General features: G+C 37.6%; 1 protein-coding gene across 1 annotated transcript; it reads right to left on the bottom strand.

The window, feature by feature from the left end:
• Positions 1–10460: 10460 nt before the first annotated feature.
• LOC128260588 (protein yellow) lies at positions 10461–16119 on the bottom strand. The gene is made up of 2 exons (XM_052993729.1): positions 15693–16119; positions 10461–12051 (listed from the first exon to the last, which is right to left on the bottom strand). Exons 1-2 carry the CDS (start codon positions 15928–15930, stop codon positions 10667–10669), a joined length of 1623 nt encoding a protein of 540 aa, XP_052849689.1. The 5' UTR covers positions 15931–16119; the 3' UTR covers positions 10461–10666.
• Positions 16120–17354: the final 1235 nt, after the last annotated feature.

The raw sequence follows: 17354 nt of genomic DNA, 5'->3' as shown, positions 1-17354 counted from the left end.
TAAAGCAAGGTTATCCATACAATTTTAGAATAAATAATAGAGTTAAATATATATATATATGAAAATGATAGCATAGGCATTTCTAAACCTAATCAACCTAATAAACTACAACTTAAAAGTAGGCGTAGTTAAGTTAAAAAACCTAGTTCTTTTGAAAATGCTTCAAGAAAAACCTTCATTGTCCTCAAAGATGACCTTCTTTTGATATCTTGAGCCATTTCGCAATCATTGAAAATTAGACCTTGTGCCGCTGGAATCCAAAGTTTTATGGCCCTTCAAGGCCGTCCCCTCGTCAACACCTCAAACGGTGACCCATTCGGATCTATAGGATCCTCACAGATCCTGCAAAGAAACCTGATCAGCCGGAGGCACTTTTCTATTAACACTCCTAATGCCCCGGGGTCCTTTATGTCTATCGTAGCAGTTGGATTTCCACTGGGCCGAAAGTCGAAAGCATTTCGAAAGCATTTAGGAGAGGTTGGTTGTGTTTCATCCAGTATTTCTGAAAACCATTGTCCATCGATCGCCGCTGGAGGATTGAGGATTCTGGTTGCACGCTAGGAAACCGTGCCGAAATAGATTTGAATTGGCATTTTCTCGGCCATAACCCACGCTGGGCCTCGTTTAACACTTCGTTTTGCTGCAGCCGCGGGGGATTGCATCGCATTGCATAGGGCAAGGACATCTAAGGACATCTGAAGGCACAGGTCACAGGGCATCCCCGATTTTAAACAGATGTCCTGTCCAGAGATCGAAAGAATCGATCATATCCGGTCGGTCATGCAAAATCCATGTTGATGCAATACAAATTCGCTTTGGCTCGTTGGAAAGAAAGGGAAATTTCTTGCTTATTTTTAATGTTAAATATTTTACCAAAATCTGGTTTATAACACTTTATTATTCAGAGAAACTATAACTTTTTCAGCCATCAATAAAAAATCAATTCAAAACATTTTTAGATTTATACAATGGTAGACACAGAAGCAAACATTAAAATTTTAAATTTTAAAATACACCCAAAAAATATTGTTATTGAAACTAAACTTCTGTTATATTAATTATAAACTATTAAGCATGAAACATTTCTGCTGCCATATCTTTCCTTGCCCATTTCATATATGTACATTTCGGACTGCTGCTCCATGCAGATATATTTTGTGCGGGGATCGAGGAACGACGATTGGTGATCGGCGATCGGCAGCAGGAGGCGCTATCATTATCTGACACAAAAATTTAATATAAATTATGTTGACATGTTGGCTTAAATATGTACGTACGTCGTGGCTTTTGGGTTTTGCCTTTTGCTGCTGGCTTTTTGCCTTTTTGCTTTTTGCTTTTCTCGCTTGCTGCTTTGCTTACGATCATAATTGAACTGGAGCCGAATCGAGGATCGACTGCTTTTCTGTCTTGGGGCCGACTAACTAGTTCAATAATTGCTAGTAAGACACGGCGACAGCAAAACGAAAAAACCTGGGGGATAAATTTGCTGCGGGGAATTAAGGGGTCTGCTGCATATATGGCATATCCAGCGAATGAAGATGAAGTCGTCATTAATATCGACTCGGCCTGTCAATAACTTGACATCGCATCATTTTTTCCACACTTCTTAAAAGCGGCACCCTTTTCGCCACAGTGAAGCTTCGATTAAAGGACAGCTTCCGTGGCATTTTGCGATGCAAGGTCAGTATATTGTCATAACCCTACGGATTGTGTCATTTTCGGTGCAAGAAAACGCTGGCTCACGATCACTTGGAGAGTTTCGTTTTGATTAAAAAGCGAAGGCGATTTAAGGATATCGTTTAATAAGGGATCGGATTTAAAATGTTAAAAGTATCATATGAGAAGAAACTGATCTTTTAGGTTTGTCTTGGTTTATTACAAATCATAGATAAACTATTACTTTATGACAAAAAGTACAAAAAATATTATTTAAGCATAACAGATCTATTAAATCACAACCATAATAGCTGAAGAGGGTTTTTTTTTCCTACTTGGTATGTTTTGATTTATGAAATATATAATATAAAATATTATTTGTGTTTATATTTATCCAAAGAGAAAACGGCTTTCAGTGGTTTTTTGCCCGCAATTTAAAGTCTTTGATAGGATCTTCTTAAACAAAAAACAAAACCCTTTTGTCTCGATATTGAGCCTAGATATCATTGAATTTTATTCCATTTGCTGATCGAATCAAAAGTCAACTGTCAACTGTTCATGGCCATCAAATTGCCGCCTGATCACCGATCCATTGACGATGAAAGAGCGAAAGCCGCTCTCGATTTCGATATATATATATCTGATATCTGATTTATGGGAGCAATGCGAATATGTCAAGGAATCGGTGCGACATCTAAGGTGAGCGTTTTGACGCCGCCAATTCTATTTGGCCAATGCCTTGGATTGCCAACTGGCAATGATATTTATGGCCAGAAGCAAAAGGCAGCAACAGCACCTCCAGAAATCCAACGAAGAAGGATGGCGATTTTTGATTAATTGTAATGCGAGAACTTTGATTAATTGCGGGCAGCAAGCGGCCCCAACATAACAATTTGTTTTGGCATTGCATTAAATCAGGCAAAAAGCCGGGTGAAGTCGGGGGATTTCGGTTTTCAGGCATCATCACGGCGTGAGATTGTAAGGCCAACACCTCGATAGCCTTTGCTGCCGTATTTATGAGTTGGCTCAAAATTTATGAATGGTCCACGGCTTTTGGCCTCGACCATCAAGCGGCTCTTTTCGCGGCGAAACACTTCAAAAAATAAGAATATTTTATCATGCCTAAATATTTTTTACTTCATAATTGTTATTCTATGAAATCTATTAATAGTTTTATTTTAATGCCCTAAAATCAGTCATCTTATTCTATTCTTTATATTTGTATGCAAAAACTGTTAAATTATTAAACAAAATTTAGTTAGACACATCGCAAAGACTCAATGGCTCCCCGAATATCAGATTTATTTATTTTTTTTTTTTATTATAAAGTAATTTTTTTTCCCTGTGTTTTCGCTCTTCTTCTTCGCATTTCATCTGCTGGCAATTGCAATTATGCAAAAAGTTGTCAAATACGGGAGGCACGGGGCGTGGCACAGCATGACTATCAACAAAATACAATCAACAACAACAAGATCAGCCGAAAAAATTACCGATACAAAAATTGTACCAGTTTTTGTATTCTCCGGCAGAGCTCTCAGCAATTTACATGTCTCATGGAATCAAGAGCACTCCGCATTCGCCGTACCGGAACCGCCCAACAAAACCAATCAACGCGTCTGTCAAAGCCAAAAAAAATAAAAATAATAATACAAAAAATATAGAGGAGGCAACTTGGAAGCGGTTGCTTATCGGTAGCCGCGCTGAAATCAGCTTCTGGCACTCACGATCAGCAGAAAACCCGCCAGTCGACAGTGGACAGTGGACAGTGAAGCCCCCCTAAAAACGAAAACCCCCCCGCGGGAGTACAGGTGACCAAGTGCACCTTCAACTGGAGATCGACCCTTTAGCGATCCGTGCTCGTTGCTCCTGTCACAATTACAACAGCAAGTGCAGCGGACTAATGACAACCACGGTGGCAGTTGCCCCGCACAGTGGGCCAATATTTTATAAAGTGATAACGATTTTTCAATATTATTTTTTGTTTCTGATATAATTATTATTTGACAGAGACAAGAGATTATATTTTTATTTTTTTAAAAATTTTAATAGATAATTTTTATGAAAACCAAGATCCTTAAATTGTTTTTGTCATTTAGGGTCTTAAAGAGAAATTTGACTTTACTTCTTTTCTAAAAATAATAATAATAAACAAATAAATAAAATTTTTTTTTTTCTTTTTCAAATGTTTTTATAACTAACGTTTGCTTTAAATATTTTCAAAAATAATTCAAATATTTTTATAAATTAAAAATCTCTTGTTTTTTCCCACATCTTAAAACCACTGTGCAAATTGACATGGAAACCTGATATTGCACACACGCGCCTCGTGGCCCGAGCCTTAAGTTGAGGTCTTGAGGTCTGGAAATGGGATGGGATTGGTACTGAATACTGGGTATATGGGCACTGGTTACTGGATACTGGATTTACTGGGCTTTGGGAGCCTTTCGTCGAGACTCAAGACTCGCGACTCGAGACTCTTTTTACCTTTTGGCGTGCGCGTGCAGTGCAATTAACTTTTGTAGTAAGTCAGCCTGGGCAACACTTGACATTGACTTGGCTGAAAAAAAAATACTATAATAAAGTGGAGGGGGGATAGGGATCCAAAAGCGTGGACTTGGGGCGACAATTTCACCTGTTGCCTTTTGCCGCTGACACAGTAACTTATATTATTTGCATGCGTCGAACAGGTTTATATACTATATGAAAAAAAGAGATAAAATGGCGCTGGCTGCCACGTGCAAAAAATAATAGCACAAAAAAAACCCAGAGAATGGTCTAGTTTTAGATTATAGTTTTTAGCAGGGGGCGTGGACAATTAGGGTCATAGTTCAGGGGTCATTTCAAGGGGTCACACGCTGAGAGCAAGACAAGGGATTAGTGAGGAATATCGGTAGGAGTGATTGTGGTAGGCGTTGACTCATGTCTGCCAATTTAATTCGGGTCACTTGCGACCCGTCGCAATTACAAATGTTTTCCCAATTGCCAGGTTATTTATTCCCTTCCCTTCAGCACATCATTAGTTCATTTTTATTGGATGCAATTAATATGGCTTTCTGTTGAAAAAAAGATCACCTTTATTTTGCAGATCGCAATTGCAAATAATAACAATTTATATTGTTTATAGTTTTTAATTTTATAAAGTAGTCATATCAATTGCATATCTGCCTATCTGGTAATTTTTTGTGGGGCAATTGACTCCGGGGCAATTACAAATGTTTTTCCATTTGCAGGCTATTAATTTTCCAGATGCCCAGCCACTTCAGCCCATCATTAGAGTGCAGATATTGTTCAATTTTTTGTGGCTTATTTTTCGCATTTTTCTGGCTCTGGTATTTTATTTTTTTCAGTTAAGTTTTTTTTTATTTATTTTTTTTTTCTTTCTTTGGTTTTGCTGAATGGGCCGATTGCGTGCGCTGCGTGTGCTGGAGGTCCTAACTGATTCTCATTGATTAATTGCCATCATTAGCATACGGCAACGACGGCATGATTGATATGGATATGACCAAGTACGCATATATATGTATAGCATATTTATATATGCTATATATGGCTGGACCACCGGCGAAGTTTCACCTCGACGAAGTGGAATGTGGAGCTCTTAATGCCGCTCAGCACCTTAAAAGGCAAGTGACTCTGAGTTTTTGGCATAGAGAGATCCAATGGGCGCTAATTGTTAACAAATTGTTGGCCAAAAGGGTAAAAGAGGGGCGAAAAACACGCAAGGTTCCTTCAGTATCGGCGTGTATATCACCCCATGTATTTTTTGTTTTTGGGCGGCGCACGCAATCCTCGCGTAACTGAGAAAATCCATTACAAGTCTTACAGGGTCACGCAGCCCAAATCCTGAACCCCTTTCCGATTGCATATGGGTGCGCACAGTAGTCCACAGAAAGTCGGTGCAGAGCGGCATTGGCAAGTTTATTAGACCATTCCACTGGATGGATGGCATAAAAATAATAATGATGAAGCACATACCGGAGATAATTTCAAGTCCCTGGGAACCGTAATTGAATATTAAATGCAAATTTTACATAATTTGAAACACCTGAAGGTCCAGAAAGCGCTAACAACATTTTGATTAATCACAATTAAATTACAGGTGCTTTGATATACATTCTGTGTTCTTGTCAATATTATTGTTATCTTACTTGAAGCCTCAAAAGATTATACGTTTTATTGGAAACTTAGCAATAATAAGTAGAAGGTTGGTATTGGTTAAGTAACTCGCTTTGATTTTATATACTCTAGACTCTATATTATTTGTAGCCGTTTTTGAGTTCACAAATTATCCGTATAGCAGTGATAAAGTCATCAGCTTAGTAATTAAGCTGATCAGAAGGCAATGATCCCAAACTTAGATATAAATTCTCCCCATAAGTTTTCCCCTGATATCGTGATTTGTCCTGCATTCAGTGATGGATAGACTCACCGAACGGACTCGATTTCTCGTGGATCTCATTCACACGTTCTCATGTTTCCTGTCCCCACTTGGGCACCCATTTAATGGCCTCCACCTGCTCCTCCTCCATTCCCACTCCCATCGTCAATTCATATGTGATCGATTGAATAGACGGGGCCGCCCCATAATCTAGAGCCATCGTGATGATCGTGGCTCGTCATCATTATGCGGCCCATGGAGCTGCCATAACTTTCCATCAACAGTTTCAATTTCAATATATGCCCCTTGTCGTCCAGTTCCCTTGGAAGACCCCCGATTTAGCCTCCATGTCCCCTGGCCACTGTCAACGATCGGGTAAAAGTAGCTAACTACCAGTTTTTCCTTCCTTTTCATTGCCTTTATGTTTCTTTTTGATTTAAATACCCTCCCAGGGAGTATGCAAAGCTATCACTCAATGAGATATTCGAGGAATATTTTCTAAAATCTATATAATCTATAGCTTTCACTAAAAATATATATTTAAAAATGTTATCAATTATGAACAAAACTTTAAAAACTTTACAGTTTTCGACTCTTCAGTATGGAAATGAATCCAAAAACTATAGGCGCTATATTATTAAGTATTTAATAATATTTATGTTTTAATGGGTGTACTAAAAAACAGTCCCTTAAATTTTTCCAAGCCTATATTAAATGAGATACATTGTTAAAGTACGCTTTTTTTTAATCATAGTCAACTATGACTTATTTTAATGCATTAAATATAAAATGTGATTTTGGTTTACGAATATCATTAAGTGGCTATAAAACATTGACGAATTTTCTGTAAATTGATTTAATTTATTTAAAGGGTGTTGAAAATTCCTTTTCCTTTCTTATCTTTTTTTTTTTTTTTATTTTGTTTTTGTTATTTTTGCCGTTTGTATTTTCGCTGCTGGGGCTTCGAGGAGGATGAGCTGGGGACTTTTGGAAACACCGCCTGGGGCAACAATTTCATTTTCACTCCTGAGGCAGCAGCTCATGATGATTATGATGACGCGGATGATGATAACGAAGTTTCGGGGACCGCAGGCAAAAGTGTGCCCCAATTTAATTGAAAGCGGTTTTCGATCGGCCTTGGCCACTCATTTTTTTTCTTTTTTTTTTGTCTTGCTTTTTTGCAGTTTCATATCGAGGTGTTGCATTTTAGCTTTAGCTTTATTGATTGAATTGACGAAATGGAAATTTGTCAATTCTCACCTGGCCATGTGAAAAAATATTTGTGGTTGAGTGTTGAGTGTTATTGTGTGCGTGGAGTCCCCGTTTTTCCAGATCTTTGCGGTCGACTTTCAGTTTTACGTCTTTCGTTTGCGAGGCAAGGTCAGAAAGTCTTTAAGATAAGGGGCTGAATAAATACCCTCAAAACCCAGACAACTCAATCGAAATCCTTGCGGCTAAAGTGTTATCCTGCCTACAAGAATAACCTTTTAATTAAACCATGACGATAAGCGCGACGAAAAAAAAGAAAACGTTTGACGCTCTCTTCACGCGTGTTTGTCATATCGGAAATGAAGAACCGGACTTATCGCCACAGTCCTCCATGAATGAACTCTCTCACATTTTTAGGAAGGAAAAAAAAGGGAAAAGGGGATTTTTAAGAAGACGGGGTATCGCCTCATGAATGAAACTCGTTTGACATTTGGCAAACGATTAGATTGGACTGCAAGTGCATTAGTTTTTATCCAGCTGCACAAGTGGTCTGCCCTCTTTTATACCTGCAGATACAATTGTATCTTTTTTATTTTTGTGTGGCTACACGCTACACGCTCGCTATCCTTATCGCAGTTTTCTGGAGTTTCTGGTTCTCTACTGGACCGTTCTTCCTTTACGATCGTACCACCAACAAAGTCTTTTTGGCCAGCAATTTCGCGGTTGCCCCTTCTGATGTTGTCATAAAGTGCGGCCATTAAAATGCAATTTCAATTGCAGCGGAATCATCTTCGCATCCCAAGGGGCCAGCCGATCCCGAATTGAGCGATTAACTTGCACTTTCCCTGCTCCCAATCGCGAGATCTCTCTTCCTATTATGTTCAATTAATGCATGAACTTCTGTTAAAAAAAAAAAATTGGGAAAAATAACAAACATAATGCTTGAAAGGCATTTATGAATGTTTGTGATCTTTAAAAAATTGTATTTGTGGTAAAAACGTATTGGAAAAACAAAAAAAAAAAAACAAATTATTAAATGGAATTTAGTTGTGTTCACTTTTTGCGAAAATAATTTATCATAAATGTAATGTTCCAAAGTATTTAAAAATATTATTTGTATTTTCAAAAATATTTTTTTTTTTTTGTTATTGTTTTTCGATCTATTCATTAGTAATGAAAGTTTTTTTTAAATCCTTTGTGGCACCGCTTTTATTTCATCCCCAGTTAAATTTTCCATCCGCTCCTTTAATAATTTTTTATGGGGCTCCTAGCTGAGCTCGCATTTCACGCCTTCTTGCGACCTGCTGCAATCAATTAAGTTTTTGATTAATAAGCATAAAACTTTTGATTTGCTATGCTTTTAATTGAATTCAGTGGGAATGCTGACTGTCAAATACGCTGTCTACACTATGCTTAAAATTGCCTCTTTTTAACGTAGCAAAACGAAAGACTTAAGCGACGAACTTGATTTCTATAAAAAGGTATGAAAAACAGCTTGAGATGACTTTGTAGCCACTGCAGTTTTTCATTTTTTTCAGCACAGCGGTGGTTCAGTTTGAACTAGGAACGAGATGGCGCCTTCAATTAAGCTCAAAAACTCAGCGAGTCGCTGATGAAGCAGCAAAACAGCGGCGGTTGTTTCTTTTTTCTTTTTGGCCAGCGTAATTATGAAACCGCAGGATATTCAAATTGAAAATGCAAATCCCAAAATCCTCAACCGAAAACGAAAACTCATGCGAAACGGAAGCCACAAATGGCAGCGTAAAATTAAAGGGCGTCTAACGTGAAATTTGCAGCTCGTTTGTTTCAGCGGATTTATGGCATTTGAATAACTCAAATTATAGGGCCCCACCGACTTTTATCTCAATATTTGTTTTGGCCGAAAAAGCTGAAGGGAAATTTCTATAATTTGCATGGACTGGCTGTTGCGGTTTGGCTTTATTTTTTGGCTATGTAAATCATGCGGCCTTAACCGCAAATTAGCCACACGTACGATGCTCTCATTTCTCGTTAAGCCGACTCCCTTAATGTTAACCAATAAATATCAGACAGTCTGGCGTGTTAATAGAGCAAGTGTTGTTTTGCTCACTTTTGGCGTTAAGTGTTTCGCACAGGAGGCTTTTTCTTCGTACGTCCATCCATGTCCGTACGTAATCACTAAGTAAATAAATGTTGCCTGCTCCTTATTCCTCTGTTTGTTTTTCGAAAGTTGGACAAAATGCCACGCCCCCGAAACTGGGGGCATAAATCATCGCCTGGGTGTGGGGTGATGTGAATAATTGCTGCTGCACAGAAAAAAAAACGCTTTCTTTTAATTTTATTTAAAACTCAAATAGTTCAAAATTAATAACAGCAAGCCCTTATAGACGAATCCCCCTAATTCATTTAAAAAGGAGCAAGTTCAAATCCGCCTGCTGTCCTAATAATTTGTTTCTTACCATTGCTGATACAATTTGACAGCTACAATATTAAAATCAATATTTTTGATCCAAATTTCCGTATATCATAAAAAGAGTAATCATATCACCTAAATTTTTTTTCTCTGTGATTTTGTTGCCGTTAAGCCGCAAGATTCCATATGTGAGGCCACACTTGTAATTATGTGTGAAATCCTTACACTTTTGGGGGGCGTTGAAAACCGAATATTTGCATGCAAAAATTAAACTGGTTTGCTTTTTGGTTTTCTTCAGCCCCAAAAATATGTACCCTTTAGTAAGTAAAAAAACTGCTATGTAGAATCTAAATACCACCATCTATCGGCTGGTTGCTCAAAATGTAAAAGTCTACTTTGTGAACTTTAACCAACGCCCTCTATCGGAAACTGTTTCTTAAAACATTAAATATCCTCATTTTAATATTAATTTTTTTTTAAATTAAAGAAATATCTTAAGCTTACCAGTAATTGCTTAACAGCTTTAAATGAGAGCATAAAGAGAGTTTAACATATTTTTTGAGACTAAAAGTATGCAACAATAAATATTTATAAGTCTGTAAAAAGACATTTACATATCGTCAAAAAAAACTCATTTTTAAAAATTAGAAAATCTTAACCAAATAGAAATACAACTATCCAATAGAATTTATAATATTTCATTATATTCTTAATAACGTTCAAAGGTTAGGTATATTAAGATCATGCTTACTTTCTTGTCGGTTTTCCTCTCTTTCGATAAGTTCAAAAAACGCCATGCTCTTTTATGTTTAAAAAAAATTGTTTTATTTCTTGCTTAAAATTCAAAACTAGGTGAAATTCTTGATTTGCCACTTGCGAATCGAGTTTTATTTATAAAATAACCGCTGTTGCCCTGGGTATATGCTTCGCTGTTCATGAGTGTTTTTTTTGTTTTTTTTTTTTTTTTTGCGTGTTTTTAAATATTCTATACAACAAGTGTGATGATCCCCGTATACCAATGTGGGTTAATATTAACCCTGATGCTGGTGGTGCCACCATCCAGATTGACGGGCATTCACATAGGTTTTCAATCCATTCTGTGCGCTCGATTGAGCGGGTTGATGGGTAGGAAACAGATGTGGACCGCTGGTCTCATAGTTAATGCCATTGTGCTGATTGAAAATGTACGCTTTTGGGACCTCAACTCCGGCCGGTCCCACTGTATTTGTAGAAACACTGATGCTGGAGACCACATTTCCCGGATTGGCTGGCAAATAAGTGCGACTGGGAGGCGGCGGTGAAGAAACCCAGCTCGTCTGCGGTTTTTGCGGCAAAACAGGACGATATTGTTTGGTATACAATGGTGGACCAATGGGCAGAGCGGCCTGTTTGGGACTAGAAACCGTATTCGATGGTCCAAAGGCATTGTTACTCAAATCGCACACCGTATTCTCGATTAAAGTGGCCAATGGAGCCGTGTAAATCCGGAAGTTGGTATCTGCATAGTCCAAATCAGAGAGCAGGAAAACAGGCATCCGATCCGACAGAACCCAGACATTTTTGTTCTCATCAATCTTGACGTCGGCTGGGAATACCAAACCCACATCATCGCGATCCACAATGCCGTGGAATTGTGGGGTGTACGGCATCGATGAGTGCCAGCAGCCCACTGCATTTTGATCGATTAAATTAAACAGTTCCACACCGTCATCGCTCATTACTCGCGAAGTGGTATGGCCATTCGGACCACGTTCATCTAAGGCCACAAAGTCATGGTAACTATCCTCCGTTCTGGTCTCGTCCCTCAAAATCCTCGTGGAGACGGCAAATTGACGATGGCTGGCCAAGGGACTAAAGTACAGGGTGCGATAGCCATCCGATCGAATGGGCGAAAGGGACATTCCAAAGATACCCTCCTCGCCCCATTGGAAATTAAGCCCAGCCACATTGAAATCTCCCCTCAAGGGATCGGGGAAGAAGTACGAATGCGCCGAGAATCTCCAGGATTTATTCAATTCCCATGAGTAAGTGATCAAACCATAGCCCAATTCATCGGCAAAATAGGCATAAGCATCATCGCAATTCTTGCCAATATCCACAGCAATATTGGCAATAAAAGTATTCGGATTGGTGTCCACGCCAGGAAGTTCGTACCTCCGAATCCGCGTATCCGTGGCCAAATCGAACACGTTTACGGCATACGGACACGGATTGGTGGTGGTATTGCCAATGCCCACGGTTCCGGTGTCCAGAACCCACAGACGACCGCACTCATCCACCTTAATGCGGTAGGCGGTGGTGATGCTATTGGCGCAATCTCCGGCCGTGTTTGAACGCCAATCCGGATACGGAATCAGTTCCGGCGAGCCCGTCAGACTGCGAACCATATCTATATACGTCAGAGTGGCGGGGATTCCTGAAAAAAAAGAGGGAAAGCATTAGAGGGTAAATAATGCTATTAATATTATCGATAATTGCCGAGTTAGCGTAGTTATTGGATTTTAAATATATAATATGATTGTCTAATCCTCGATAGAAGTTTAAATAAAAGTATGTGAATTCAAAAAAAACTTGCCGCCAATAAATAAATAATAATTATAATTTAATATGATATTTATATTATATTTCTAACCGTCTTAATAATAAATAATTATTAAAAATTAATTAAAATGCAAAAAGCAATAGTATTAGTGTTAATCAACTTAAAATGCATTATTCAGTTTGCAAATTCCTTTGTCCGCAAGATAATGTATTCAATTGTCCATAATTCTTAGCTAGAAACTAATAAAAGTCTTTAAACCCGTCTTGGTAATGTTAAAGAAATGTGGGCCATAAATTAAGTGCACAACTTCGTCATCGTTTTCGACACGCGGAACTTGAAATTAATAACCATTGCGCTGTGCTAACGACACTTTTAATTTCTGGAATTGTACAATTTCTGGAAGTTCTAAATTTGGAGCCAGCAAGCCCCCCACTGCTTTTATAAGCTTGAGTCATATAAATTGGCTCGTGTTTGTGGCACTAATGCAAGTAGCGTGCAATTTTCGATGTCATTAGCGGGGAAACTGAAGCAACTCGCTCTGACATCATCATCAATGTATATACTATAAATCGGTGATGTATATATATATTTATATATACATAAATGAACGACTAGCGTCATCCGCAGTGTTTCAAACGATTTCCGCTCCAGTTGCTTCTTTTCTATATATCTTGGTAAATTGATTTCCCAGGCATTTCTGGTTTTTGATGTTCTTTAATTTGTTTTTATTCGACCGCTAGTCGACGGATATGGCCACGTCCCCTTTGTGAACTATTACCCGCCCCATGCTATCGGGGCCCATTTATCATCGATTAAGCTGACAGCAATTTTTCCGCTCCATTAGCGCCTTTTAATTCGTGTGTAATCCTTACTTATTAATTTGTAAGATGTGGAAGTGAGAAATTGGATTATTGGGGGAAATAGAAGAAAAATAAAACACTTATTTTTTAACAATACATAACAATAAAGATACAATAATTTGTATTTTAAAGTATGCGAGCAAGAGATTAAAATAGTTAACCATATTATTCATTTAGTTCGTTTATTTTTTGTTATGCATAAAAATTTGTTATCAAGCTTTATTTTGCACACATTTAATTTACAAAATGTTTTATGTAGATTTTGTTATTCTTATTTTTTTTTTTTTTGCTACTTTGAAAGCTGTAAATTTGAATTTGATCAGAACTCAAAAAATATATAGCTTAAAATATTTAAGAAACATGTTATAATGGAAAGGAAATATTTGGCATAGCAAACATTTTATTGAAGTATAAACATTTTCGTTTTTCTGTTTGCCTGTAACGTTGTGTAAACTTAATCTGTGAATCAAGTCTCAATTCAAGTCTCCGCCCCCTGAAAGTCAGCCATTTGTTGCGATCTCATTTGTGATTGAGATAAACCTTCGTCTTGAAATGGGCCACACAAATCGAGTGCTTAATGCGTCCACTTGGTGGCTCAGTGGCTTTAGTAGCTAAAGTGGCTAAGTGACCGGTGGTTGGTGGTTCAATGGCTGGTCGCCTAATGAATCTGTATGAAATACGAGCTATTGAGTCGCTGTCCGGCCAATTAATGTTGGCAATTCTCGGTTTTGGTTTCAGTTTTTCGATTGCATTCTCATTTCAATTTCAATTTACGATTTCTCAGACTTGATTTCAATTTGTAATCCTGTCGCATAGCTTATTACGTATGTGGGAACACACTGTGTCCAAACAGAAAAGAAATGCTGCAATGTGATCGGATCAGATTTAATCGAAGCTTCAGCGAGGCAATTATCTAATATATTTGGATTTTCTTTATCTGCCTGCGCAAATAAGACCCATTAATCATAGCTCATAAACTGTCAACTTGAAGTGTTTTTGAAGTTGTTATTGCCACCGCCGATTTGCTCTGACTAATTGATTTGCTTCGATGGCCATTGAAGCGTGCCTCAAAATATTCCACTTTACCACAACTTTCACGAACTTTTGTTTGCTTTAATTTGGGTTTTATTTTTTGCCGATTCGGCCTTCAGGGTATTTTAATGCTTTGAGGTAGGCATTCGAAATCTTAAAAAGACATCAAGGCTTTGCCAGAATATGAGGATATTCATTTAAAAAATTTAAATTTAATGCTTTTGAATCATTTATATTCTTTAAACTTTAATATTCAATTTCTCTATTAAAAATTGCCTTAATGTCTTAATTTAACGAAATGTGCCGCATAATAATTACTTTTAATTTAATTACCTTAATGTCTTAATTTAACAATATGTGTTGTTTATCAACTACTTTTAAATTTAATTGATTATTCATTAACTAAAATTGAGTTGTAAAATGAATGATCATAAAAGTAATGCCGAATTCGCAATGCCGCAGAACTCTTTTGAACCTACAATGCAATATTATTTAATGGATTTGGTTTGTGAAATATTTGTTTGAGTCATTTTGCAAACTCCCCAAACAAAACACCATTGCCAATTTGTGTGTGAAATAGCCTGCAAGCCGCAGAACAATGACTTTATATTTAGACTTTGTACAACTCTCACTTCGATCCGACTGAAAGCTAATCATTGGTTAATGGCATAATGCCATAATATGTTATTGTTTGTGATTGGATTTCCATTTCCATTTTTGTGTGGCGACCCTGAAGAAGCCTTCACAATTCAGATGGTCATATAATACCATATTACTTTATACCTTATAATGCCAATGCCGCGCTATTGGCTCCGATTTTACAACGGTTAATTGTTTAAAGTTTTCAAATGTAAATGCAGCACGCAAGTATCAACCGGATTTATGAAAGGTCAACGCGCTGCTGAAAACCATCAAACAATTAAACTTCCCGAAATATTTGTCATTTTTTTCTGGAACTTATCGTTACAGTAGCCGGTAATTAAGAAAACTTTCGGTATTATGTATTTTCTTTTTCTTGAGATAAATTAGTTAAACAGGAAGGTTAGCTAATTAAAAAAAAATTACAAGTTAAAAAAAAAGTTGGACACAGAGCTTCTTTAAATATAGTTTTTAGAGCTATTACTTTTTTTAAATATTAGTTTCATTTCCATAGGGCGCAGCTTTGAATATAGGAATACATTCTTTAGTGCACATTTACTATTTTAAATAATTTTTTGGTTTGCTTATTGCATGTTTTTCAAAGAATTTTATCTCTTAAAATTAATTCTTACAAGAACAATATTCCTGAATTTAAAAAATTAAAATAAATTTCGCTCTGCAATACTTAAATGATATGTGATAAATCAAATATACCCAAAACATGCTGCATTTTGCTGCAATTTGTTGTAAATCCTATTGAATCTCATGTGGATTCTATTTTGGAACTAATTTCCTTGCTTCACAGTCCAAATTGGTCAATAAAACCATGTACCCATGTACGAACTGTCAACAATTACTAAATCATTCAGATTCCGCGCCCAATTTGTAGGTGCTAATGATGCCCAAAATCAGATCGGCTCGCTAGCAATCTCCATTAGGAGTCGCTATCCAGTTAACAACTTGGGGATCAGATTCCTGACTTACCATCTCGCCAGCGGGGAACCGTGACGAATAGCCTGTTGCCAAAGTGCTCGACTCCAACGGGAAGACCATTTTGCGGAATATAATCGCCACTGGCCAGAGCCTGATCCTTAAGTCGGGGGTTCGGGAAGGCGAAGTCCAGTTGGTTCCAGCTGTATCGCTCCTGGAGCTTATAGGCCGCCCACGAGGGAGTTGCCAAGGTGATCAGGGTCACCAGGATCCATCGTTTATCCTGAAACATGGCACTACTAAACACACCCAACACTTTGTCCGAAATGGGTTGGCAAAAACAAAAAAAAAAAAATAATCTAGAGCTTAAAATGCTTCTGGTTCTATTTTGGAGATAGTTCTATCCCGTCTTGGACTTTAAAATATCTAATTTTAATCCTCTTCTGTAGGCCGTGGCGCGCTTACGACTGTTGGCCGTAACATATCGGCCACGTTTTATATGAGGTTTTTTTCTCCAAAGACGAAGACAGGCCAATGAAAACGAAAACGACGAAGGCGCCCACTTCGTCGGATACCTCGTGTTTTTCGGTGCTGTATGGTGGTTTTCAGTGGTTCGGGTGGCTCGGTGGTTCGGGTGGCTTGGTAGTTCGGGTGGCTCCGTGGTTCGGGTGGCTCGGTGGTTCGGGTCTAGTGGTTCCCATCGATCGGCCAAGTTTGGGCATTTTTGTGCGTGGCTTTTGTCTTCCATTATTGATTTTTCACGCATGTTTAATAAATACAAGTATCGTATCTCGAACCCCCGAATTCACTAAACCAGCCAACACCTTTCGCTGGATTTGCAATTTTTCATACATTTTTGAAAGGGTATGGGCTGGGCTCAGTAAAATTCCTGGCCTTAATCGGCATTAAAGCCTTGTCTGATTTATTTGCAAATCATTTATAAAACATACAAAAAGAGTAATACGAATATTTACTGAAAATATTTTAAAAAGTATTGAAACCCAAGGGATCTAACTATTTTACTGAACTGATTAGTAAAAAGTTATGTGGCACTCTTTTGGGCAGTAAGAAATGTACAAGCGGAACGACTAGAACAAAATATACATTTTAAAGTCTGTAAGCATTAAAAAAATGTTTTTAAATTATTCATGTTTAGATTTCAATGTCTATTATGTAATTTAAAGATACTGTTCTTACTTCATTTAAAAAGATATGGCTTTATATAATTTTGGTTGAATTGCAATTACTTGTCATTAATTTTCAAGATTACAATATTTTAATTAATATTTTTATTTTATAATTTTTATCCAGTTTTAGAAGCAACATTGTTATATAGATCGTGTGGGTGGTATCTCTTCAGTCTTATTTTCCAGGTCAGCCCTTTTGCCAGGGTACTAGGGTGAGTGCCAAGTCGCTTGATGTAACTTTCCGCGTGCGTCCGACAATCATGGCCAATCTTAGGGATTTCAAGGTCTCTTTCTACATCTCTTGTTCTCTTGTTATTGCATGAGCTTAGATTTCGATTGGGCAGCATCGATGATTCACAATTCACCGAGGGTCAAACAATTGGTTTCCGCTAATTATAGACAGGTGATTTTTGGCAAATGTACGTATCACTCCAATTTGAGAGTTACATAAGGTATTCAAAATTGTGGAAGCGCGTTTGGGTAACTCCACGCAACTGTCTGTAACTTGCAATATTGTTTTTCCTGTGGA

Source organism: Drosophila gunungcola (assembly GCF_025200985.1).
Source record: "Drosophila gunungcola strain Sukarami chromosome X unlocalized genomic scaffold, Dgunungcola_SK_2 000034F, whole genome shotgun sequence".
Lineage (NCBI taxonomy): Eukaryota > Metazoa > Arthropoda > Insecta > Diptera > Drosophilidae > Drosophila > Drosophila gunungcola.
This window is presented reverse-complemented; position numbering and strand designations above follow the sequence as displayed.